Source organism: Pavona decussata, unplaced genomic scaffold (assembly GCF_977016875.1).
Source record: "Pavona decussata unplaced genomic scaffold, jaPavDecu1.1 SCAFFOLD_6, whole genome shotgun sequence".
NCBI classification, from domain to species: Eukaryota; Metazoa; Cnidaria; class Anthozoa; order Scleractinia; family Agariciidae; genus Pavona; species Pavona decussata.
Window position 1 is genome coordinate 4,230,836 of NW_028145430.1, and position 26,376 is coordinate 4,257,211.

A 26,376-nucleotide genomic window follows, 5' to 3' on the forward strand; every position below is an offset into this window, starting at 1 on the left:
CCTGTGCATTCGATTGCTACAGTTTATTGCGACATGATTAATCACGCAGACGAGAATATCAACCCGTTCTTTGCAATTCGGCTGATACACTCTCAATAATTATTACAAGGGTATAATCCAACTGAGCTCAAAGAAGTTGAAAACACAAGGACACTTTTATAGCCCTGCTTCTCTAAATCACAGTACTGTTGTTTTTCAAGCAATGAATCTGACAGTATTAGATGGACTGAAATCCTGAACTAAGCCAGTTATTTTAGGATATGATGAATGAAAGTCAATTGCTAAGGTTTTGTTTGAAGGCACTCATTAAGAACACAATCTCTAGCTTAAAAATTCACATTATGAAGGCAATTTCTCCTGTGCATTCGATTGCTACAGTTTATTGCGACATGATTAATCACGCAGACGAGAATATCAACCCGTTCTTTGCAATTCGGCTGATACACTCTCAATATATACCTGGATTTTTGAAAACGTGACTCCCAGAAATTGGGCACATTTTGAGACCTTCTAGGCTGAAGGAATATGCTAGTCATTAACAAGACTTCAATTAGGGTTTATCAAGATTTTAAGCAAGGTCAAAGAATAGTATGGGAGAGAAAAACGAAAGAGGCTTTTCTTTGGAATTAGACATGACACTAATTAAAAACATCCGCATGAAATGAAACATGACCTGTGAACTTCCTACAAAATGTGTCAGAATTTAGTGATGATTAACCGCGCCAACGCATCGAAAATCCGGCCCAAAACCCGGTCTTTTAGCGCTCAAGTCTAGCTTTCTTCAACAGGATCGGCTTCTTGACACAAAGACAGCGTTTCAAATTGATTTTTTATGTTCATACTAGATTCATGCTGCACGCGAACTAGGATCACGGCGACCGAACATCTGCAGGAAACTATTTATGAAACTCGAGAGCGGAAATACCACCCAAAATCGCATATCTCGACTAATCGATCACTAGCCTAACGACGCTACAGTTATAAGGGTGAAAAATAATCGAATAGCTTTTCAAACTCACGCTTTTTGAAGAGAAAATCCTTGCCCATCCTTGCTAGTGTTTTCATACTAACTTAAGTTCCCGGATGTTGAAATCAACATTTGAAAAGGGAAGGGTTAGTGCTCTTTTTTACCACAAAAATATACTTAGTCTTTGGCTGGGTAACAAATTCGCAGAAATTTCACGTTGGCCGAAAAGAAATCATCCCTAAAACCTACTTTTTAAAGCCAAAGACTGTCACCTCCTCAAGGAAAGCACACAACATACTACCCTTTACAGTTCACGCCTGAGTAACTGAAAGTTGCCCGTTTAGCTTAAAAAAGAACTAAATAGGCAGCATGTTAGACGAGGCAGGACGCTGCACGCGTAAGACTTTTTCCTTCATTAGACTTAATGATGTCCTCCGGAAAACTTTGCTTCAGGAAGCCAAACGAAACGCTAGGTCTAATGACTTAGTTCTGATCTCAGAGCGCGCGCCGAATTCAAAGCCAAATCGTTGCGCGGTTAAAAGACGTTTGAGAGAGAGTCGGGCTAGGTTAGCAAAACAGGGATGGAGGGAGGGAGGGGGGGGGAGAGAAAAATATTTTGATTTTATAAATACCTGCTAATGACCCTTTATATTTTTTCTTATTCACTTAGACTAAAAAAAATTGCAAAAACAAAAATAATAAATAAATAAATAAATAAATAAATAAAAAAGCAAAATCTCACAAGAGAAACTAACATAAGGGAATATTTCTGGAGCCATCTTTTCAAAAATTCAGGTATATATAAATTCTCCCTAATATTTTGGGATAACGCATACCTTAAGCTATTCCCTGTATACAAATCATTTCAATTTTAAAAATACAAATGGCTTGTGTGGGCTTCCTGTGGAAAATGTGTGAACTGTAAATTATTGTATTTATAACCCATTAACTGTGTTTGCCTAATGCAAAGCTGATTTTGAGATCTGCTACATTTGTACAAACTTAGGTTAAAGCATGTTTCCTGGGAAAGCTCAGTGTGCAATCTCGAACTAAAAATTTAGCAAACCAGTTCGCTTTCTTAGTAACATAGACAAACCTCAATTTATTGAATGATGAGATTGGTTACACAAATCACAGAAAAGTAATCAGCTACTTGATGACACTTACTCATTTATGCACGTGTCTGAATAACTGTGAACCACCACAAACTTGTACCATCTAAACAGGGCTTCTGATATTAAATGATGCTGCGATTTTAAACAATTGGGCTCATATCACATTCCAATTACATAATTTAGTGGTCATCATTCTAAATGAAAAATGTAAGACTTCTAAAAATTAAGATCAAACCTCTCTACAGCCTGTTGTTTTTACTTTGACACTTCTTATCCAACATAAAAACACTGATGTAGCTTAAATAGCAAAAATAATGTGAAGTACTCTTGGATCATCTGCGGTCAGCAGTCAGTTTTAATATTTGATTATTACATGAATTGCATAGATGTCACTCTGAGGATCACAAATTTCACTGATGTTTTTTCAGCACTTTACATATTAATCTAATATGTGGCTGAGCAACTCATTTGGATAGAGCGCATTGCATAACTACGGTGGCTCATAAGTGCTATGCAATAATTTTGATTTTTTTAATCGTTTTAGCGACTTTTTTAGCGATATTTTCAGTGGCTTTTTCAGCGACTTTTATAGCGGGCTCAAGTAACTGACTGGTAAGTGGAAGTTCGTGCACGTGGTTGAAACAAGAAGAGCCGGTCATGATGATTTTCTTTATATTCACTGTCATTTTTATTCAAAGTTCTTCCACGGAAGCTGTCATGCCCGAGTACTTGCCTGTAAATCGAGCTTTTAGCTGTAATGATGCAATCGAGAATTATTTTACACTTGGATTCACCGCCTTAGAAATTCTTTGTTTCCTTCTTAATGTCCATGGAATTCGGCTCAGTCTCAGGCAGCTAAGGAGAATTCTTAAAAATCGAGGTTGCACAAGGCGAGGACAATCCACTGATATGGGTATCATTGTACGGGCTGTTGAAGAAGAACTCAGAGGAAGTGGCAGTATCATCGGTTATAGATCAATGCATGAGAGATTAACAACTGACCATCAGTTGATTGTTACCAGAAACATCGTACATCAGGTACTTAAAAAACTTGATCCAGAGGGAGTGCAAGCACGGTCTCGACACAGGCTACGAAGACAGAACTACAGTACCAAAGGCCCAAATTACTTGTGGCATATAGATGGGTATGACAAATTAAAACCCTTTGGATTTTGTGTGCACAGCGCCATAGATGGTTATAGTAGAAAAATCCTTTGGTTGGAAGTGAGTAGCTCGAATAATGACCCTGGCATTATAACAAAGTACTATTTGGACTATGTTAGACAAATAAGTGGAACCTTGCGCGTTAAACGTGCAGATCGAGGAACCGAAAATGGAAACATTGCAGTCATCCAACATTTTTTCGACTAGCAAGAGATGACTTTGGAGCCGAAAAGAGTTTCATGTATGGACGATCAACAGCTAACCAAAGAATTGAGGCTTGGTGGGAATTCTGCGAAAACAATGTTCTGACTGGTGGATCAAGTACTTTAAGGATCTAAGGGATGCAGGCTTGTTTTGTGATGATGATATTGTTCACAGAGAATGTTTAAAATTTTGTTTCATGGATCTTCTTCAAATGGAATTGCACAAGGTAGCTCGGCTTTGGAATACGCACCGGATAAGGCCATCTGCAAACCCAGATTCTCCAGCCGGTCGTCCTGACTGCTTGTATTTTACCCCTCAGTCAACCCATACTCGTGATTACCTAACACAAGTGGGCGTTGACGAGGTTGATATCGCCGAGGAGCGTTGTGCTCAAGAGCCATCTCTACGAGGTTGTTCACCTTATTTTAATGAGTTAGCTAAAATGATTATGGAAGATGAAGGACTAGAGATGGCACATACCGTCGAGGAAGCCCAAGATTTGTACATAGCTTTACTTGGTCTGATAGATGACTTGTAACTTGTAGTTTGGTTAATGCCAGAGTTAATGCCGGAATCATATAAAAACGTAAACTTTGGCAAACGTTTTCCGTCATCACTGTTCAAGTCCGGAAATTTACAGGTCTGTACAGAAATGAGTTAAAGCAGTTATTTTAAACGAATATCTAAGATACTATGCATATGAATGTCAAAGTCTTATTTTTAGTCATTTGTCTTGTATCCGCCATCTTGTATGTGACACGTCATTTGGTCATATACGAAGTCTTATGCATTATCTCTTGGACAATCGCGACCCCCCCCAAAAAAAAAAATAATAATAAATAAATAAATAAATAAATAATGCGACCAAGAACTTAACTCGGTGCATCACTGCCTGAGTATAAAGAGCAGTAGAAACGTTACCCGGTCTAATACTTCGAAAATAACGTACCGGTTATGAAGCAATCAAATTGGCAGATTTTAGTAATCAGTCCTTCTCTACAACTATCGGAGTCGTGTAATATCTTGTTGTATTTCATAGGTTCTGCAATGGTCTCTTGGTTCTACAATCAGGGACAAAAGTGTTGAGACATTTTCGCAAATTAAATGTTTTCGAACGGAGATCCGTACTTCCCTTGATAGAAAAAATACACCTTTTTCGTCTATAGCCATCCCACCCCCACCCCCCCTCAATCAAGTTTGAAGCCTGCTTTGTCGACCACAGGCGGCCCAAGCTCAAGCTGTGAGTTGTGGTGATCATCTTGCGTAATAACCGTCACGGCCCAAATTTAGGAGTTTGTATGGGAATATTTACGATCGGGTTTAGGAGGTAAAAATTCCGACAATTTCTCAATAAAAATTATTCATACCTTGTTTATACGGTGTACTGTTTGTTGTTTCTCTGTCTCCTTTTGCTGATTTGAGGTCATTTTAGCGAGTTATCGTTTCCCGCTAAAATGACCTCAAATCAGCAAAAGGAGACAGAGAAACAACAAACAGTACACCGCATAAACAAGGTATGTAATTTTTATTGAGAAAATTTCGGAATTTTTACCTCCTAAACCTGATCGTAAATATTCCCATACAAACTCTTAAATTTGCGCCGTGACGGTTATTATGCAAGATGATCACCACAACTCACAGCTTGAGCTTGGGCCGCCTGTGTGTCGATGCTGTCGCGTGGTTATAACATTGGAAGGGGGGAGGCAAATATGAGGAGTATTAGGTAGGAAAAATTACACTTCAAGGGAGAAAGTTTATTTTCGGGCAGTGTCTCAATTACTTTTGTCCTTGATTGTGGGAAATCTATATTACCATAATCACCAGTCAACACCACCTTTGCTGCTGCACAGGGATTCACCCAGCCCTGAGCCGGCGCTCTCATCCCTCCCGAAACTAGCTCATAACAGGTACCCACGTTTGACAAATAATGACAAATGACAATGACAATAATAGTGATAAATATTTGCAATTCAAATGGTTGTTTCATTTATGACAAATCATGGCTTGCCAGCAGTAGCCCAACCAATCTATACTTAGTTATCCACAATTGTTTTTTTTTTAACAAGAACAGCAACTGTAACTAATTTGTCCACATTACAACTGAAACTTATTACCTCATCTCTTAACCTATTGGAAATCTGTTCCTGACTATATCTTCTGGTGTTCAGAGGAATGCAACATGACCAATATTTTTTTTACCTAATCAAAGCGCACTTGACAGTCAAGGAGCAATACACTTCTTCAAAGTACTTGACTGGCTTATAATTAAACAAACAAACAAACATTACACCTACACCTTATAACGTCTTTTTACACCCCGCAACTTAAACGCAACTTTCTTTTGATGGTAGGAGAACTTGTCATAACCACCACGTGTTACATCGTGCTTTTTGCGTGCACTTCGCGTGGATCTGATATTAATAATTATTACTTTTATAATTCGTGCAGCGGATTAAGAAACACCAAGTGACTGTAACCACGTGGAATAGTAAGTAAATTCAATTGGACAGAATCAGGTGCACAATACTTCTTTCATACCGTCTACTTTTCTAATTTGATGGCTAACTATTAAGTAATCAGTTCTATTTCATGGCAGGAAGTGCATTTAAGTGTTCAACTATCATGGACAAAGAATTAACAAAGAAAATGAACACAAACTTCAAACTTCTCTTTGACCTCTTTCAGTGCTTAAGCCGCACAAGTGTAAATATAAAGCCTAACAGATCTCACCACTATATGTTACTACTCTATTGTCCACAGTTTTAAACAATATTGAAAGTCCACGATGCCTTTTCTCGTAGGATATTTGTGAACTCCTCAGCCAACTCATTATAAGACTGGTACGTAGAGGGCAACTCCAGGGTTGGTCCACATGTGTGTGCGATGGGGCTTTTCCCTATACCTTCCACTGAGTTGAATGACACTGAAATTGTTTGCATTGCCATCACGTCTGAGCCAGTTACGAACTTCAGAAAGACCTTTAGAGACACTGCATCAAGGGATTTTATGAACTTTTTTAGAAAGCCCAAGGACTCTTTTTCTGCATCTGAAGTTGGCTTGGCATCTAGAGCTTTGATAACTTTCTTGGCAGATGGCTTGTTATCCAAGAACACCTGCGTCAGACTCTCTACGTTAGCGTGAGTGAGTGAGTGAGTGAGTGAGTGAGAGAGTGGGTGAGTGAATGAATGAATGAATGAATGAATGAATGGATAGAAGGAAAATTTGTGAAAAAAGCCGTTCTAAAAATTGAATCATCTTCGTTTAAAATGATGGCAATGAGAACGTGTTCGTTAATCCCATGAGGGAAAAACTGAAAGGACGAAACTCAAATTCGTGGTACATCCTAAGAATGCACGAGCTACTGGGCTCGCTGCACATAATGTGATAACATGTATTGATGGTTTGTGCTCAAATTCCATCTGAAATACAGGCTTTGACCAAAATATCTTGGTAAGTTTCTTGATTACATTCTCACCTTCTGAAAAGTGCCCGGCATTTGTAGAGACGGCATTAAACTACAAAAGAAAAACAGGTGCCAATCTCTTAAAAAGTGCACACTTTTTCTTGCAGTTTACCCTTCAAAGTAGCTTTGTTCAACAAGGTTTTGGTTTGACAGCTGCATAGTGGTTTGTGTAGATAAATGACAAACCTTAAACAAGTGGTCTGGCTGCTGGACATAGTAAAAAATATGACATAATAGCCTGGTTCTACTTAACCCGTGAACAAAGTGTAATAGTCACTGCCTATTAGACCAAAAAAGAAAAAAGAAAACCGAAGATTAAGGAAGTAATGAGGTGTATTAGTTGATCCATTGCCTATTTCACAGGTCAAGTATAAAATCACTTCAATAATAATTACAAAATAATATTTTCCTACCAGAGTTTCCGTCTCAGTTGTACTGCTCAACAATTGTGACAAATAAACTTGCCGAAACTGGAAGCCCTAAAGATAAAAATATTTCAAAAGAAATCATTACTAGAAAATATCCAGGGGCAGGTGATTTCTTCACCTCTTTCTAGTGTTACCCGATGTCCTCAGTTTGGCATTGAATTTGAAGGACATTGCAACCCGCCAAAATATATATATAAAACGCAACAGGAGTAACATGTGCTGGCAAGATATAAGAAGTAATTAATTTAAAAGGGATTAATATGCCCTCAACAATAACAAGAAGACAAAATCTAATGCCAGCCCACCTTTGAAGTTTTTTTACAATTATTCCTCCGTTTGATATTGCCTTGGTGTATTTATATCTGTTACACTGAAGATTTTTGGCATACATTAACAATTGAAAAACGGGGTGTTCGTTCAGCACAGAAGGTACACGGAATGAAATGGGACTTAAAAGTACCATCATGATCATCTGTGGGGATACATTTAGAATAATGAAAAAAAAAAAATAACACTCTGAGAGCTTACACGGTTTGTCTGACTGTGTCTGATACCCCCTTGTGTGGTCCTACAACAAAAAAGCAATATGAAATGGTTTTGTTATGCTTTTTGACAACAGTTTTTGACGCCAATGTAAGGTAGGTAAAGTATGCATATGACCCATGCAAGGGTCTCATCAGGCCGGAGCTTATCCTGGTTTCAGTAGCATGAAGCAACTAGGAGTATTTCTACTCCCCCCTGGATGGGATGCTAGTCCATCGCAGGGTGGAGCAAGGCACTGTGAGAGTTAAGTGTCTTGCCAAAAAACACAACACAATATACCCGGCCAGGGCTTGAACCCGGATCACTCGCTCCGGAGTCAAGGGCACTAACCAGGAGGCCACCGCGCCTCCCACAATGTACTCACCTTTAATTAGTGAATTAAATTAACTATTAATTTTTTAATTAATAAATTTGTTGACAAGTTTTCTATGAAGGGTCTGTACTCAGTTATTGCCAAACATGTTTCATCATCCCGTAAACATAATCATTTATAACATTACTTAATTTTCTGTGTTCTGGTAACTTCTGCTTCATGCAAAAAAGAACACCTAACCTAAATGATAATGCATGGTAAATGGCGACTTCATGATATGCTCATGTCTTTTTGGGGTCACAGTCAACTCGAGAACTTACCTGCCTGGATTGCTGTTCCGAGAAGCAGTATTGTTGGATGGACTAGGGCTGCTGTCCCGAGAAGCAGTATTGTTGGATAGACTAGGGCTGCTGTCCCGAGAAGCAGTATTGTTGGCTAGACTAGGGCTGCTGTCCTCAGTAGCATCATTGTTGGCTGGACTAGGGATGCTGTCCTCAGTAGCATCATTGTTGGCAAGACTAGGGCTGCTGTCCTCAGTAGCATCATTGTTGGCTAGACTAGGGCTGCTGTCCTGAGAAGCAGTATTGTTGGCTAGACTAGGGCTGCTGTCCTCAGTAGCATCATTGTTGGCTGGACTAGGGCTGCTGTCCTCAGTAGCATCATTGTTGGCTAGACTAGGGCTACCGTCCTCAGTACCACCATTGTTGACCACACTAGGAATTCTGTCCTCAGTTATATGGCTGATTTCAGGGATGTTTTGGCTGTAGGATTAGTGAGCATAAATGTAAGTTCCATGGATCATTAACTTTAACAACCTTACAGATTAGAAACAACACTTTTAAGCATTGGTGGAGTGGTTATGGTTTTAGTCGCCATAAAATTATCACATTTCTTAATCTTTCCAGCAAACCACTCTTCTCTTAATGAAACAAACATTTCGAATTGATAAAATAAATTTGCATTTCATAAATTCCACACAGACACAAACAGCCCAAGTCTGCATACTATTATAGTATGCACAGTGATTCCATTTGAATACAGTAACATGCAGAATGGAAAAAATGGTAATGCACTGACTGAAATGCTATATATAGTGGGTTTATTCGAACAATGTTATAACATTGTCTAATTGAAAGGTGCATTGTACTTCAAATATATATAAGTAACATGTACTAATATCACTTTCTCAGTTCATAGGCTAACAACATGAACACTCACGTGTGAAAGTCCCCTTCCATAAAGGCTGTTGGTAAGGTCTCGTTGAAATTGAAATCATCCACAGTACACCAGAAATCAGGTAGTGTGTCGTTGGGGTTGCTTAAATCTTCCTCATTTCCAAATCCAAGAAAGTTTAATCCATCTTTAGGATAGGGAGGCATACCCTGTGTTTCCTGCATATTTAAAATGGATTTGTCTGCCACCATAACTGATAATGATGGTAGCAGTTCTGGCAGCCCGCACCCTGAAAGAGCAAATGATTCTGGGTTGGAACTCAGAGAGCCAATCCAGTCATACACTGCACCCATTTCATCAGTTGCTTTAAAAGCCTGTCTTTGAATACCCAAGGTAACATGATGGACCGAGACAACAGCACTAGCTTCATTAACTGCAGGTTCAGGAGGTAGTCTTCTTTTACGTGCAGTTTGCAACTGCAGTTGCCTCTTGGTTGCCTCCGCGATTTCTAGCTTTTGTCTTTCTTTAGCTCGGTCAGCTGCCAGGGATTCTTTAAACTCCCTTTCCTGTTGGCCTTTAATGGTGTCACGTTCATCAGAAGTGCCCATTAGTCCACCATGGTTGGTTTCAACATGACTTTCTTTCTTGGCATGAGCTTTGGTTGGCTTCCTATCCACTTCAAAAACCTCTGGCAACTCTGTGTCACACCATTCACTTTCCTTTTCAACAGATCTTGTCATCAGATAAAGTCTGACTGTGGTCAGGGCATGGTTAGTTATGTATCTGGCCAAAGTGAAGTTTGCAAAGGAAAGCTGATCACCCTTAAAGTTTCCAAGTGTTGATGTCATATCTTCAATTCTACCAAAAAAGTTGGTACCACCAGGGAAGAAAATTGATTTACCCAGAGCAATCAAATCATGCACATCTGAGCTACGCTTTGCACTCACAGTTCTAGTCCCACCTCCTTTTGCAAGGCAAACTCCAATGTACCTTTTCTGTTGCGGGTCTTAGTGTAGCCAGCCAAACTGAACTTTTCGGTTGCCATCTTTAATTTGGTTAGAGGGCCCTGGCTCTGTACTTGCCATTTCTTTGACTCTCTTTTTCTTTGGTTTTACCTTTTTTTAAGGAGATCGAGTAGCTTTCCTTTCCTCTCATCTCTATTCTCACCTCGCAACTTTTCATTTACAAAGCTGCGTAACGACAGCAGATCCCCTCTTCGCAGTGGTCCTAGCTCTGTCAATTGTTCATCTGAACCACCATTTACTGCCGAATAATCCATCTAAATAATGTGACACAGAAACTCTATTAAAATCATAATCATCAATACAGCAATATCTGAAAAAGGAATATAATTTCCCTGACTGGTTGATTCATTTCAATGAGAGTTTCAACCATATGACTCCCAGGGGTATTCAACATCTTGTGATGCAATTTCAAGTCCATGAATTTGCATCTGACTAGATGGGAAAGATTTCCGGGTACACAATGCAGACTACATACAAAATGCAGACTGCAGACTAGGTACAAAACGCAGACTGAGAAAATTAAGTCACTGTTGTTTCGTCAAATACATGATACCATGTCATTTTATAACTTACTAAGTGTTGTTTGCGGTCATCTTCCAAATTGGCGATTATTCTTGGCCTTATTTTTTCTCTAACAGAATGTTTAGAAAGCCTTCATTGTCTTACACTTCGCGCGCGTATAGAGTGTTTTCACATGACGTCACTGCTGCCATGTTCGTGTCCCAAAACAAAGAAACGGCGGCCACGTTGGTGTCCCAAACTAAACTTCTGGAAATTGAACTCTATTTTTATGCAAATACTTTCTAATATGGCCGGTAGTCACGTCAATGAAAACACTCTATAAAATATGACATGTGGACATATTATCTAAGAATGAATAAGAATCTTGTAGGAACTTACATTTAAAGAATGTCCAAGTTTCCTACACGTGCAATGTGTCTTACATGTAAATACAAATGAAGAACAATCGACAAATCAGTGTGTGTTCACCCTTGAACATTGAAAATATATCACGATGAAGGGACAGTTTGGCTTTAAGTCTTTTTCCCTTCTTCCTAATTTCTTGATACCGTGAAGAGCCTGCTCACAGGCTGTAAGTCTGTACTTGGCTACCAAATGGACACCGATTGATCATTGACCATCATTGTTTCTTGAATATTGCGTGTTATTTGGGTTTACTACTGGCCTCATGTCTGCATTTTGTACTGACCGATTGCTTCATGGCTTGTTTATGTTTGATCCTTTCAATATTTCCGTTATGCAACGTATTTTGACGCATGCAAAGGTGGCTCAGACAGCGGTGAACTTCAACAATAGAGTGTGTGCACGACGGCCATGTTGGAGGACCGAAACAATACAATGATTTTCCTTTGGGAAATATATTCTATTTTTATGCAAATATCTTCTATTGTTTTAGTCCTCCAAAATGGCCGCCGTGCACACACTCTATAGGGATGGGATACTACCAGGATGGCGATCATGCCCAGACCCACACTGCTTTAAAATTTATAAGTTCACTGTATACCTTCTCATGTCGGAATCTATCTATCACTCTGTCTGGAATCTCTCTCTTTGCGAGAAAATCGCAAATCTATGAACAGAAAAACGCATAAAGTTGAAATCTGCGTTTTTTTATGCATCTTTAGTGAATTTCATCAAATATAAAGAGTACAGTAAGAGTTATTTACCTCATTGATTTCTAGTTCGAAGTCCGTCGAGTCCGCCATCTTCTACTGAGAAGTAACTTGAGCCCGCATTACAACGGTCGCTAAAAAAGTCGCTAAAAATATCGCGAAAAAAGTCGCCCAAAAAGTCGCTAAAAAAAAATCGCTAAAAAAGTCGCTAAAAATATCGCTAAAAAAGTCGCTAAAACGATAAAAAAATCACAATTATTGCATGGCACTTATGGACCACCGTACATAACAGTATCACATGGTCATAGCTATAGGTTTGAATCATATGTGCAAATATGGCTCACTTTGCACACTATCAGAAGCCCAGTCTAAATTAAGTTCTCTCCTTTCTGAACACTTGCCTCGATTCTGGTTCGTAGATCACTGGGACAAAATCTGCACTTCTCATCTGAAACATCCTTCTCAAACCCACAATAACAGACTGCCGGATCTGAATTGTTCACCTGTTTGGGAATATACGAAAGGGTGGAAGAATTTACATTACAACAATTGTAGCCCTTCTCTCTCAACCACACAAGAGATACAAATTCGTGTAGGAAGATCTGTTGCCATCTAGAATAAAACATCGTGTTTTTGCTATATTTAAAAATAAACGCATGTCATTGAGTTGAGACCAAGGCCAAACCCATACTTTTCCTTCATGTGCTGGGTGTGGGCAGGGACAAGGTGACCAATGGTCCAAACTGTGGGGTTACCATAAAAGAAAATAGCGTTAACTCTAAAATACTTTGTACAGAGGGTCTTCAGTTTACTTAATGGCTCATCTGAAATAGCTAAGCGGCTGAAAAGAGAGACACAATCCCTAAGACAAAGACAAATGTACGCAGTAACATGGAGAATTGTGGTTTCTCTACCAGCATTAGCTCTGGATTTAACGGCAGAAATCAATGACATAAAATGCACCAAAAAAAGCCTTGAATCCTTCCTAGTAAAGCGGTAGTCAAACGATTTGCCATTAGCTTTTGTCTCATCAAACCATTTGGTGACTTTTTTAGCCAACCTAAATAAGCCACATGCACGCATAGCTGCAATGTACCTGTTGAATGGTGAATGTGCAGGCACCTGAGAAAAAGAATTAATTTCATCCGTTAGTTTAGACATTGCAATGACTTCACTTAGAAGGTGCTTATGGGCATGTGCACAGGCATTGTTCTTCAGGTGCAGTGGATCCACATGTGCACGGTTAATTAGTTTGCCTACAACTGGCTCAAATTCCTGACGGCGATGTTTTTGAGCAATAAATGAAGTGACCTTTACTCGACGAGTGGACTCAGCCATTTTCTTTTTCTCCAGTGACTTTTTAAAAACATCAACCTGTTTAACCACCTTAATTCTGTTCTCATACTTCCAAGGCTTCCACAATGCCCTCCCATCCATTCCAAAAGTCCCGTCCAGTTTAGTCATTGTGTCACTGCTCACATCTGCAAAAGTTGAAAAGTGTGTTGCAGAATTAGAGAGTTCTCCAGCAAGAAACGACAACATTTTCATGCCATTTGGGAGTTCGGAAATGCGAAATTTGACGTCCACAGAGGTGCCATTGCAATCTACTGTAAAAGTGGTCTTTCCTAAAAAACTAATGTCACGTACAACCTTCTTTAAAAACGTGATACAGGAACACTGTCCTCCTTACAATTCCCACCAAACAAAAGAAAATTTTCACTATCACTGAGCACTCCTCTGCCTAAATTTAGAAAGCTGACCAGACAGGCGAATGCAGTGTCGTCTTTTCCAAATGGAGCTCCATCGCCACCAAGAGAAACATGAAAGGTATTAACTTCATCTTCAAACCCAACCAGCTGATATCTGCTTTGAGAAAGATAAAATTCTGCAAGAGACAACAACGGTTGGATATCTCGGTATATACCATCCGCTTTTTCTTCTTCATCAAGTCCTTGACAAAGGGTCTCCCTTACACTGTAAAGTTGACCAATGTCAATGGACTTGATGAAGGGCATCAGCTTATTGTAAGGAACAAGCCTTGGGACAGGGCAGAAACTAACTGCAATACGCACAGCCTTTGAGTTATTTCGTTTGTAACTACTATCCCTATATGTCGCACGGTACTTTCTCTTCCCCATTACGCCTCCACTATAGTACACTGCAATGCTTCTTACCATATTTACATCAGATGTTTCATACTTAGTTAAATTTTTTTTGTAAATTTAAGGTAGAACCTTCTTTTTTATCTTTTGGCTTTAAGAAAAAACTTTAACTAGTATGTTATCAGAACATTTTTTAACAGTTGTTTCACAAAGGCCAACTTCTCCTGGTGTTCTGCAATTTGTTTCATTTCTCCCTCCATGGATCTGGCATGTAGCCTCGAACAACTCAGCTCTCCTCTTCCTTGCTTGCGACTGACTAAGGGGTGTAGTTAGCACCGTTGGCGTTTTCCTCCTTAACTGTACAGACTTCTCAGGGAGATACATGTGCTTGGCTTTCTTCTTACATGGTGCTTCAAGCTCACGGTGTATTTCTTCTGTCTCCTCTAGCTGTCTAACTACCTCATCTACCTAAACATTAAGATGCTTACTATGAGTCTAACATACTGCACAGGTCTCTCCATTACATTGATCTACTTTCTCCTGCGGAAAGGGAGAGTGGACACTAATAGTATTCTGTCTCATTTGTGTTCCAGGGGAGCCCAATACAATATGGATACATTATACAAAGACTTTACATGCATGTGAAAGGTTTCAAAGCCCTGGAATAAAAGAAATTGTTCTTAACAATTCTCAGACAGTAGTATTGATCTCATTTTCTAGGAAATGACAATGATTCACAGTACCTTTGTTTCCAGACGTCGCAACTTTGCTTTCTTTGCCCTTAACACATTTGTCTTCTCAGTAATATCCAATTTTTTTGCCTTCAACTCCAGGTCTTGATCGTGGATTTTCTCAGTAACTTCCTTTACTTTTTGCTCCTTTTTCTTCTTTTGCAATGCCATTAAAGCTCCAACCTGAAATCTGTTGTACTTTCGTTTTCTTGAACCAACATCAGACATGTTGGCTCTTCTTAGGAAGCAAGGTAAACTGGTTGTGTTGGTAGGTGCATGGGGTTTAGTGATGCATCCAGTAGTAGTGAAGCTGTTATAATAATTAATGAAAATAAAGGTACAATTAAATTCTCTGAACTAGTAAAATAAAATTTAAACAGTTGCACAAGTCTTCTATTTAGAATTAATGGTAGTAGACACGCTTGATGTGATTTTCTTGTTGCAAGATATTTAAGCTTATGTGATGGAACAGTTCACACATTCTGACATTGTGCTGCTGTTAATATTAAAAGACTCAAATTAAACATTGATCCTACATAGTTTTTTAAGGAACCTACAAGCTAAAATAGCTCACAAAGATCTAGTGCTGCTTTTGAATTAAATGAATCAAGTAATGTCAGCTTGTTGTTATTGTATCTTACCTTTCTGATGGAAACGCATGTCAAACGCACACCGGGAAGCGTGGTCGGTCAGATCTGACACAGCCACATTCGTTGGTCTCTGTTCAGTAACATAAATCACAGAATTATAGTGTTAGTTTGAGTCAAAACTCAGCGCGCACGATTCTTTCTTGGAAAAAATAAAAACATACGATCGAAATCTGATCCACTGTGAAAGCTATGAAAGTAAACTTGAAAGATTTAAACAGAATTCGACAAAAATGAATGAAGACAAAAAAAGCCTATTTTCAAATCGGAGTAATGAAGACTAAAATCGGTTGTAGTGACCAAGCATTGATGCCAAGAAAACGAAAAATACTTACCCATGTTTGGTACCAAAATAAACTTCACATAAAGATCTTCAAAGATGGCTTCCCTGATTTCAGCTTCTATCCACCTACAGCCTTCTGGGAAGGGCTAAAAAGAGGTCATAAGCCCAGTCATAAATTCGTACTCAGTCTACCAGAAAAAGAACGCGTCCAACATGGCGACCAGTCACGCAAGTGTCGAGTGATTTCAAGTGATTCTGTGCCCACCGTGTAATAGGTTGTCTCAAGGGGACCCCACTCCCAAACGCCCCCAGGTAGATATGAGTTATGGGAAAAGGCGAGCCCAGTGGCGGTAATGGGCGGGAGCTAAAGTGCCAGGGTGTGCCATCGCTGCGGGGAGGTGGGAGGGGTGACAAACTAGGTGTCTGGTGTCCGTTTTAACGAAGAGAGTAAATAGACAGCGTGAAAACAGGCCAATTTATGCTAAACTACGGCCTCAGCTGGCTGCAATATTTCTCCTAATGCCATGTGCCGAAGTAATTATCTATTATAATTATTGATCCCCATGAAATTCTATTGTTGTGTGTTTTAGTCGCAGGTATGTGTGATAATTGTGATGGTCATTGCTATTGTTCCTTGTTTGTGATGAATATATCTTCGATTTTTATGGTGCTGAGAGTTGTTATTGTAGCTCCCTGTTACAGTTGTTCAAAACAATTCTAACAATGGAATTAATTTGTGTAAGGTGTTTAACACTGCAAATTTGCATACTTTATAAGCCAGAGAATTCAGTCATTTTACTCAGTGGCGAGGTGGGTTTTGAAAGACGATGGATTCGTCGGAAGAGGAAGGATTATTTATAACACACAGCTCTACGAAGGGAGATATTTCTGCAGAAATCGAAGGTAATGTCGTGTAACGTTTGGACGTTTCTGTCAGTGCTTTAATTCTTTATCGACTTCTAAAGGCGGCGTCTCCATTTTCTTTTGTGTGTGTTTGGCTTTGCTAGAAAGTGTTTTTTTGTGAAACTGTCCTACCTCTGAACTATTTAATTTACATTATTTAAACCAGCTCCCTGACATTTTTAGCTTCTTAGTTGTTACAGGGAGCTGGTAAGCTCTTAACATTTCAAAATCAACTAAATGTATTAATAACTTTTTAATTGGGGTAATAAAGTCTTCTTGTTGTTGTTGGAAAATAAAATAACTTCAAGGGAAAACTGGCGTAAAATTCCTAAGTGTATTAAGAGCCTTATACGAAGAACTCGCCATTGGGACATCGGGTGCGGAAGAAGATGATGGCAACAAGACCTCAGCGGAGTGCCTGACTTTGTAATCTTTGTTAAATCATTAGAATGATCAACCATACCGACAGTGCACCAGCCTAGGTGCTTGGCAACCTCTGACTTTGGGACCCCCGAGAGTTGTAAGGTAATTGAACATCCAGATGCAAACTGTGCAGGGTTTCGCTGTCGTCTACGCCAACATCCTTGAGATACAGCTTGAAGCAGTTATAAACTGACCAACCAGTGAAAGGCTTACCGCCACGTGACCAGCTTTAGTGGTGTCGCAAAAAACATAACCACTTGAAATGTCTATTCTAATAAGACGACAAATACTTGAATACAACATGAAATTCTGTACAGGACAAATGGAGAGATTTTCACAATGCTTTACAGAGAACAATAAGTTGAGCCACCCCGTAATGTTTTCCCAAAGGTACGGTTGAAAAGAAGCCTAGACAAATCAGGGAACCAATGTATTTCCTTACTCCTAGTTCGACCTAGGTCTGAAAAGCAGTCTACGGTGAAAAAATCTATGAAGAAACTAAGATCCCTACTAAAATATAAAACAGCAATGGTGGAGTTGTAGGATCCCTAAGCTTAGAGAGAATAGAGCGTGCAATAACTACGAATTTATCTATAAATAGAGGAACAGCCTTACGTGGCTGAACCCTAGCCTGGGCCTGCTCCTCCCTAAAACATTTAAGATAAGCCCTAATAGAGGGGTGAGAGACAGGCTTGCCAGCACCTAAGCGGTTGTCCCACTCGCCTCCTAAGCCTTCTGAACAAATATGGACTAAAGCTTCCCTCTAAACTATTGACGGTTGAGGCAGCCAGATGAGTGGGGCAGGAACAAGAGGTGTCTAGGTTCTTCCCCAAAGAAGGGCAAGCCAAATGGTGGACAACTGTCTTTTCTGAGGAGTCCTTCCACACCAAAAACTTGATAAAGTCGGCTGGGGAGGCAGAAGCGAGTGACTTGGGCACTGGTATTGAAGACAGGAAATTCATCAGCGGGCTGTGTAGTGGAGACTTTTGACGTTCATAGTTCTTACTGGACTTCGCATGTGTCAGTTGCTGCAAGCGATTGTCAATAGCTTTGAAGTCAATTTTTAACCGCTTAGATGGAGGAATGGAAATAGAGGAGGCATTGCGGAACCCACATCTCTAGCAAAACTTATAATTAGCATCGTTAAGGTATCCACACTCAAACAACAAAACAAACAGAATGAGATGCTTCAGCTTGAACCAGAGGCTATCAGTAAGGAAGCGGGCTTAACTCCGGGACTATCAACATAAATGAGAACAAAGCCGCATCAAGGAAATGGAGGAGAGGACCAACCAATACAAGAGGTGGGAAAACATACGCGTTTTTGTGGGCGGCAATAACCTGAGCAAAAACATTAACACGGATAGAGTCCAGAGTTGGGAAAGGAGAAAAATGAGGGAGCGGTGAACCTGAATGTTTGACTTGGATGTTGGAATCGAGTGCAATGAGGTCCATTGTGTGCATGCCAAAGAGGTTTTCAACTGTCTGTCATGGTTCCCCTGCAAGCTTGCAATCTTTGTCTGATAAGACACAGAAAAGGCTGTCTGCTTCGTTAAGCGATGAGGGTATGTAACATAATTCGAGGGAATTGTTCTGTGCAAGAAGAACTTCCAACCGAAGTTTGAGGGTGTTGTTTAACTACTTACTCCTGCCACCCTGCTTTTTCCAAGCCTGAATGAATGTAAGAGAATCCACTTGTGCATCTACGCGACATTTTATGAGGGTGGACTTTCCTGCCTTGAGGGTATTAACAGGTGCCAGAGCTTCCTTTACTGGTACAGCCTGTGCCCTCCCTTCTTTTTGCCAAACATCTTGACTCTCTGAGCAAATCCCATAGGGATTATTAATTATTCCACCCAAGCGAATGTAGATGTGTTGCAGGTTACTTTGACGGTTAAGTGACATTCAACCATCCAGGGGAGATGATGAGGCCATGAGTCTAGAAACCACCAATAGGCTATTTCCAATCTAAGGTCACCGGTAATTCTAATAGGGTAAGAGTGAGCTGCTCGGGAAATAGCCTGATATATCTCTCTGGCATATAATTGTGCAGCAGGAACAACGAGGGAGAAGGAGGTTATCTAGCCTGCGAAACGCTGGAGCATCTTGATGGATACTGTACGGTTTGGGAGAATAACATCACAACGGGTTGGAAATTTGACTTTTGTATCCTCTGGGACTATAAATGCTTGAAGAAATGAGTTGGATAAGCGACCCAAAAATCTTACTCTGGTCTGAGGAACAGTGACAGATTATGAGAGACCGATAAAGTAGCCGCGAGACACAAGGACAGAACAATCGATAAAGGTAGCGGCCCCGGCCAGAGTGAAATTGGACCATCCACATGATTCCTGAATCTCTCTACACAAAGCCAGTTGGCCGACATGGTGACTATCAATGTACTGACTACAAGGAACACCCAGGGAACGAATATAAGAAGTAGGCGCTAAGCCGACCATGTGGTAGATGTAAGCACTTGCCTTCCAACCGAAAGGTAGGGTCTTATAGCAGAGGTACCACCCTTTCCACAAAAGTAAAACTCTCCGGGGATAGATGGACGTGATCATAACCACTCTTAATGTCGAAAGTAGTCTGGTAATGGGACTTACTAAACGTAGTGAGGCAAACCAGTTATGTAGTCTAACGAAAAAGGAGGTCCCTAATCCAGAGGTTTAAAAGCGTGCATCGTGACACATCCTAGGATTGGACGGCTCCACAGTTAGAGGCATAACTAGAAAGTCACCCCGGAAGGGAATGAAGAACTCAGAGATCTTGACCCCATGAACGACATGAGACAAAATTTCTTCCCTTTTAGGGTTCTGTGATAAGATGAACCCCCAACTGGGTCGTTAGTTACTTAACTCCCCTGTGACGAAGAAACTGGGGTCTCGGAAAATGACATCTTGAGGGGTGGCATGAACAACTCCTTGTAATACCATGCAAGGCAGGGAAGTGGGCCTGCAATGCAAGGCTTTTCCGCTTGTCAGTTGCACCACCGGATAGTTGTAAGCGATCTCGGATCAGGGAGGAAATCACAACGAGCCTTCTTACAGGGCGAGGCCTAAAATTAAAGACGAGGGGAAAAACTAACTGACTGAATTATAGGAAAGGGGAAAAGCCAACTGCGGAGCAGCCCCGAAATACCCCGTCCACGGACGAAGCAAATAAGGGCATTAAGCAACCCCTTCGGAAGGGATACCAGCGGTTGACTTTCAGAACGAACCAGACCAACAAGTAATACAGGAAAATGTAACATGTAGTTTAATGTGACAAACTGACAAATAAATACAAATTATTTGTGTGCAGTTTGCGCTGGCACTGGGCACTCTAACAAAATGGCCAACCCGTCTGCAGTAAAAACAATAGGGACCTTTAGCAAGTCAGATTTTTGCAACGGCTACAGCGAATGGAAGTCAGTTTTATTTCCGGTAAACGTTTCACATTTTGACTGGCAGCCGTCCTCTCTCCACGTGGACATGAGAACAGCAAGGTTCACTTTGTCTACAAAACGTGAGTACATTTTTTCTTTTATACAGTGATTGTCTTCCTTTTAACCCTCATTTCATTTTCGAAAGCTTCAACACAAACTAGGCAACATGGAATTAAAATTTAAGTTTCCTTTTAGGCTAAATAATCGGTTAAAACTGTTCGTGTTGCTTTCAGGTCTACGGCATGGCTGGGAATGCGAACAAAGGCAGACAGGTTGTATTAAAGTAAGTTCATTCACGAGTAATTTTACGCAAAATCCGGTAAAATAACTCGATAAATCCTATTTTTACGAAGATATATGACTTTCTAGGTGATTAGTTGGTGTGGCTTTGAGTAACCATGAGAGTATTACGACTTTCCACAATTTTGACCTCGATACGATAACTGCAAAGTGAATATGATGTTGAGTGGAAAAACTAGACTGAACTGAGCTTAACTGAATTCACGGCCTTGCAGAACGAAAGCTCAGCACTGACAACTCAAATGTACAGCGGCAATAAATTTTGTTTCATCATTCCTGTTTTATTCTTTATTCATATACAGCGCCGATAGAGTGGACCGACCAACACGACCTGTTGATGCTCAGAGAAATGATTGTCAGCGATGTATTTTCCTTCAAGAAAGGAAGCGTCATATTCCCCACAGTTTCGAATCAAAGATAAGAGAGGAGTTAGAGAAAGCTGGGAATTGCTTCAGCGAAAATTCAATCGAGAATAGAGCGGAGGAGGCAGCTAGTGGCATCACTGTTTACATTCGGCTGAATCGATGTTATCGAGATTGAACAAGTCGTATTGCTGGTAGTTAAAATCTAGGTTTTTGGATTGATAAGCCTCATAAAGAAAGACAAACTCAGTATCTGAAACGACCTTGTTTACATAACCAAGTAAAATGAAAGCAATTCTCCTATGCTTTTTAATGAGTTCATCTTTTAGGCCTTTGGGCCCTCAAGTGATCAAGACGTTGCCATCGCGAAAAGGTAAAGGTTTTCTATTTCGGCGGGTAAAACGCAGACTCCACCCCAGTCTTAATCGGTCACAGACGTCGCCGTCGCCTTGAAAAATCAAACGCTAAAGGTCCCTAATGTCTGGGGGTGCCCCATTCTGTGAGTAATAAGGTTGGGTACGTGGCCCTCAACTACCAAACGAACCACCAAAATATGGCGCTGGGTGGAGAGCACGAGGCATTTGCCCCCAGATGTCAGAAAATGGTTCTGTGGCAGCTCTCCTAGAAGAGTGCCCTCCTTTGAAGAACTTCCTGATCTGTGTTGCGACTTCTCTCTCTTCCTTGTCGCCTGGCAATTGCAAAACTACCTCGGCAAGCGTGGTAGTAGTGACTTTCAGATTTGACTATGAGTACGAAATTGAGTACAAGTACGACATGTCAAATCTAGTTTGCCTAGTTTAGATAACAGCTTGTCACACCAATCTTGTTTCTAGGGTCTCTTTATCTGCTGGTATACAATGGGAAGGAGTGAGAGTTCTGTGGATGTGACTAATTAGAAATTTGAAAGTCGTTCTCAATCTGGTACTCTGATCTGAAGGTCCCTAGTATTCACCAGGAGACAGCACTGCTTGTAAATTGCGTCAAACGTCTTGCTGTCCAGATGATTGGCATCCCTCACATGATCAGCTAATTGCTCCAGACTTGGGAGAAGCTCGAGTGGGTACAAGAGCGTGAGAGGGCAGCTCGCAAGGCGTAGCAGATTCCAAAGCCTGTTCTACCTTCTATACATTGAGGGGAGATTGCAACGAATCAATCTTGTCACAAAGATAGTCAATGCCCTGTGAAGGAGAGCCGTGAAACATAACATAACATAACTTTATTATTTATAAAGCGCAAAAAACATGGGTATAGTGCACTTTACATCAAGATTGTCACAAATCAATGCTAAAGTTAGCGAAATGTGTGCAAGAAAAACTTGGAGTTTACCATATTTATTCAATTAAGCACCCAACCTCCGTAGGAAAAGTTAATAAGCGCCCACCAGCAAAAAGTACTTTTTAAGAGCCCAACCTCGAATAAGCACCCACCTGCGCTCCAAAAAAAAAAAAAATAAATAAAGTGCACAAGAGGAATATGTTATTGATTATTATGGTATTTCTTTAATGGCTGACAACCTCTAGTTACATTGTCTGAAAATTTATGACAACGTTGGAATTTTTCTCAAAGTTTTAACTGAAGTGTCCATGTGGGTGCAAAGTTCTTTCAGCCGCAAAATCTCCAGCTCAAACTTCGTGGCAATAGCCCTGCTTGGTGTCCACGTTTTGAATGTTCCTGGCACAACAAGTCCGTTCTTCAGTCTTCTTGACCCTCATAATCGTTGTAATCTCTCAGAAATGTATAGATAAGGTAAAACAGTTCCATTGGCACATGTCCTACGAGCTTGCTGTCAGTATTAGCTTCCAAATACATGTTGTTTGGCTTCCTTGCAATCATCTTTGCGGCGGTTAAGTTTCTCTCCCAAAGTTGGAGTCCACACAGATTTATAAATATGATGATCTCGTGTAACTGATGTGAATTGCACTTTAAAAACAAAGTTCCATTTCAGGTAATGAAAACTTGAGTGAGCCATGGCTTTGAATTCACATTGAACGCTCTGGCACTAAAAGGAAGCTGTTCAGTTTGCACGTGTTTCCTGTACCGGGAGCTCTTTGACTATTGTTCTTGGACTATTGCATTTCAAAGACCATTCCAAACTATTATAAATTAAAGCCACCTTTTAATTAAACCCATGGCATCAACGGCCACTTCCACACCATATCCACGAGTTAACGAAAGTGTCACTTTGATCATGACCTACCTTGCCTTTCTCATGTACTTTGGACGTCCTGTTGTGCGAGACTGAAGTTTTTAGGCATAAGTTCAGCTGTTTCACTTCAAATAACATGTGCATTTTCTCCAGCTCTGCCAAAACAGCTGAGCTACCGCACCTCGCAGTTCTATAAAGCTATTCAATAATCTGTTGACTTATTGAACAATTTATGTAAATCTTCCAAATATGGTCAACGCCGGCTGGTTACGAAGAATTACGGTAAACTCTCTCTAAGACGGACACCGTTGGGAACAGCTTGATCTGTCCGTTTAAAGGGGTGTTCGGCTCATAGAGGGTATAGTTGCAGTAAGATGACTGAAAAACGTCAAGGAAATGGACCAACACCAGGTTTCCGTCTTAGAGAGGTGTCCATTAAGAGAGAGTTGATTGTAATGAAGGAATTAATATAATCCAATCAGAAACGGAGAAATATTTTGAATGAACAATAATGTATGTTATTGTTTTGCCATTGGTAGGAAAAGAATGGCTGAATGAGACGATTGTGATGATGATGGGGTAGAAGAGTATGAAAGTGATGGAGACTTGGAAACCGCTCGCAAACTTTTCTGCAAAAAAGCAAACGGAAAAAAGAAAAAGAAACCTTGTCAGAAAGCCAAGTGGTGTTCACGGGCGCTTAATGATCTCATAGATATCATTGTGAGCAACAGCTCATAGAAAAAGAAACTTATTTTTACAAACACAAAGAGTCAAAGAAATGGAGAGCTGTATGGAGAGATTATAGAAGAAGTGAAAGCCAGGGCCTCTGCAAGAGGTGAAGACTTCCATTTCTCTGTTAATCAGCTGCAAAGCAAGTTCAAAAAACGTGTCTGCTATTCTGTTTTTGAGTTATTGGTCAAAATATATATAAAATAGAAAGCTTTGTATCGAAAACTAAGAAAGTACCCTCGAGGGATTTGTAAAAACATATATATACCTGGATTTTTGAAAACGTGGCCCCCAGAAATTGGGCACATTTTGAGACCTTCTAGGCTGAAGGAATATGCTAGTCATTAACAAGACTTCAATTAGGGTTTATCACAAGATTTTAAGCAAGGTCAAAGAATAGTATGGGAGAGAAAAACGAAAGAGGCTTTTCTTTGGAATTAGACATGACACTAATTAAAAACATCTGCATGAAATGAAACATGACCTGTGAACTTCCTACAAAATGTGTCAGAATTTAGCGATGATTAACCGCGCCGACGCATCGAAAATCTGGCCCAAAACCCGGTCTTTTAGCGCTCAAGTCTAGCTTTCTTCAACAGGATCGGCTTCTTGAGAGAAAGACAGCATTTCAAATTGATTTTTTATGTTGATACTAGATTCATGCTGGACGCGAACTAGAATCACGGCGACCGAACATCTGCAGGAAACTATTTATGAAACTCGAGAGCGGAAATACCACCCAAAATCGCATATCTCGACTAATCGATCACTAGCCTAACGACGCTACAGTTATAAGGGTGAAAAATAATCGATTAGCTTTTCAAACTCACGCTTTTTGAAGAGAAAATCCTTGCCCATCCTTGCTAGTGTTTAACATACTAACTGAAGTTCCCGGATGTTGAAATCAACATTTGAAAAGGGAAGGGTTAGCGCCCTTTTCTACCACAAAAATATACTAAGTCTTTGGCTGGGTAACAAATTCGCGGAAACTCCACGTTGGCCGAAAAGAAATCATCCCTAAGACCTACTTTTTAAAGCCAAAGACTGTCACCTCCTCAAGCAAAGCACACAACATACTACCTTTTATAGTTCACGCCCAAGTAACTGAAAGTTGCCCGTTTAGCTGAAAAGAACTAAATAGGGAGCATATTAGACAAGGCAGCACGCTGCTCTCGTAAGACTTTTTCCCTCATTAGACTTAATGATGTCCTCAGGAAAACTTTGCTTCAGGAAGCCAAACGAAACGCTAAGTCTAATGACTTAGTTCTGAACTTAGAGCGCGCGCCGAATTCAAAGCCAAATTGTTGCGTGGTTAAAAGACATTTGCGAGAGAGTGGGGCTAGGTTACCAAAACAGGGAGGGAGGGGGGGGGGGGGAGAGAAAAATATTTTGATTTTATAAATATCTGCTAATGACCCATTTATACATTCTTCTTATTGACTTAGAATCAAAAGAACAATGCAAAAAATAAATAGATAAATAAAATCTCACAAGAGAAAGTAACACAAGGCAATATTTCTGGAGCCATGTTTTCAAAAATCCAGGTATGAATTACAAGGGTATAACCCAAATGAGCACAAAGAAGTTGAAAACATGAGGAAACTTTTATAGCCCTGCTTGTCTTAATCGCAGTTGTTTTTATAGCAATGAATCTGACGTTACTAGACGGACTGGAATCCTGAACTAAGCCAGTTATTTCAGGATATGATGAATGAAAGTCAATTGCTAGGGTTTTGTTTGAAGGCACTGATTAAGAACACAATTTCTAGCTTAAAAATTCACATTATGAAGGCAATGTCTCCTGTGCATTCGATTGCTACAGTTTATTGCGACATGATTAATCACGCAGACGAGAATATCAACCCGTTCTTCGCAATTCGGCTGATACACTCTCAATAATAATTACAAGGGTATAACCGAAATGAGCACAAAGAAGTTTAAAACATGAGGAAACTTTTATAGCCCCGCTTGTCTTAATCGCAGTTGTTTTTCAAGCAATGAATCTGACGTTACTAGACGGACTGGAATCCTGAACTAAGCCAGTTATTTCAGGATATGATGAATGAAAGTCAATTGCTAGGGTGTTGTTTGAAGGTACTGATTAAGAACACAATTTCTAGCTTAAAAATTCACATTATGAAGGCAATGTCTCCTGTGCATTCGATTGCTACAGTTTATTGCGACATGATTAATCACGCAGACGAGAATATCAACCCGTTCTTCGCAATTCGGCTGATACACTCTCAATATATACCTGGATTTTTGAAAACGTGGCCCCCAGAAATTGGGCA

The 26,376-nt window shown here is 40.1% G+C and overlaps 2 protein-coding genes and 1 pseudogene across 4 annotated transcripts; 1 reads left to right on the forward strand and 2 right to left on the reverse strand.

The window, feature by feature from the left end:
- Positions 1-1,770: 1,770 nt before the first annotated feature.
- On the reverse strand, positions 1,771-16,014 carry LOC146489278 (uncharacterized). Its single transcript, XM_085107608.1, has 5 exons — positions 15,845-16,014; positions 15,504-15,582; positions 13,720-15,172; positions 12,315-13,510; positions 1,771-2,572 (listed from the first exon to the last, which is right to left on the reverse strand). Exons 3-4 carry the CDS (start codon positions 14,204-14,206, stop codon positions 12,672-12,674), a joined length of 1,326 nt encoding a protein of 441 aa, XP_084963734.1. The 5' UTR covers positions 14,207-15,172; positions 15,504-15,582; positions 15,845-16,014; the 3' UTR covers positions 1,771-2,572; positions 12,315-12,671.
- LOC146489279 (uncharacterized) lies at positions 2,589-4,302 on the forward strand (annotated as a pseudogene).
- On the reverse strand, positions 5,935-12,130 carry LOC146489280 (uncharacterized). 3 transcript variants are annotated; one of them, XR_014864207.1, is made up of 6 exons: positions 12,084-12,130; positions 11,921-11,986; positions 9,416-10,649; positions 8,518-8,958; positions 7,327-7,909; positions 5,935-6,965 (listed from the first exon to the last, which is right to left on the reverse strand). XR_014864207.1 is itself a non-coding variant. In XM_085107600.1 (6 exons), exons 3-5 carry the CDS (start codon positions 10,216-10,218, stop codon positions 7,353-7,355), a joined length of 1,284 nt encoding a protein of 427 aa, XP_084963726.1. In that variant the 5' UTR covers positions 10,219-10,649; positions 11,921-11,986; positions 12,084-12,130; the 3' UTR covers positions 5,935-6,965; positions 7,327-7,352. The 3 variants fall into 3 exon arrangements, 2 of the variants coding, with proteins under 2 accessions (XP_084963726.1, XP_084963718.1); XM_085107600.1 differs by having other exon boundaries at positions 7,327-7,392; XM_085107592.1 differs by lacking the exon at positions 5,935-6,965 and having other exon boundaries at positions 7,081-7,909.
- Positions 16,015-26,376: the final 10,362 nt, after the last annotated feature.

Excerpts from the sequence above, each read along its gene's own strand:
- LOC146489278 (XM_085107608.1), bottom strand. The coding sequence starts at position 14,206 with ATGGTAAGAAGCATTGCAGTGTACTATAGTGGAGGCGTAATGGGGAAG. Across the intron at positions 13,511-13,719 it reads TCTTTTGTTTGGTGGGAATT|ATGTGAGCAGTGACACAATG; the intron begins GTAAGGAGGACA and ends CAACTTTTGCAG.
- LOC146489280 (XM_085107592.1), bottom strand. The coding sequence starts at position 10,218 with ATGACATCAACACTTGGAAACTTTAAGGGTGATCAGCTTTCCTTTGCA. Across the intron at positions 8,959-9,415 it reads ATGGAAGGGGACTTTCACAC|CCAAAACATCCCTGAAATCA; the intron begins GTGAGTGTTCAT and ends CTAATCCTACAG. Across the intron at positions 7,910-8,517 it reads CGGAACAGCAATCCAGGCAG|GACCACACAAGGGGGTATCA; the intron begins GTAAGTTCTCGA and ends TTTTTGTTGTAG.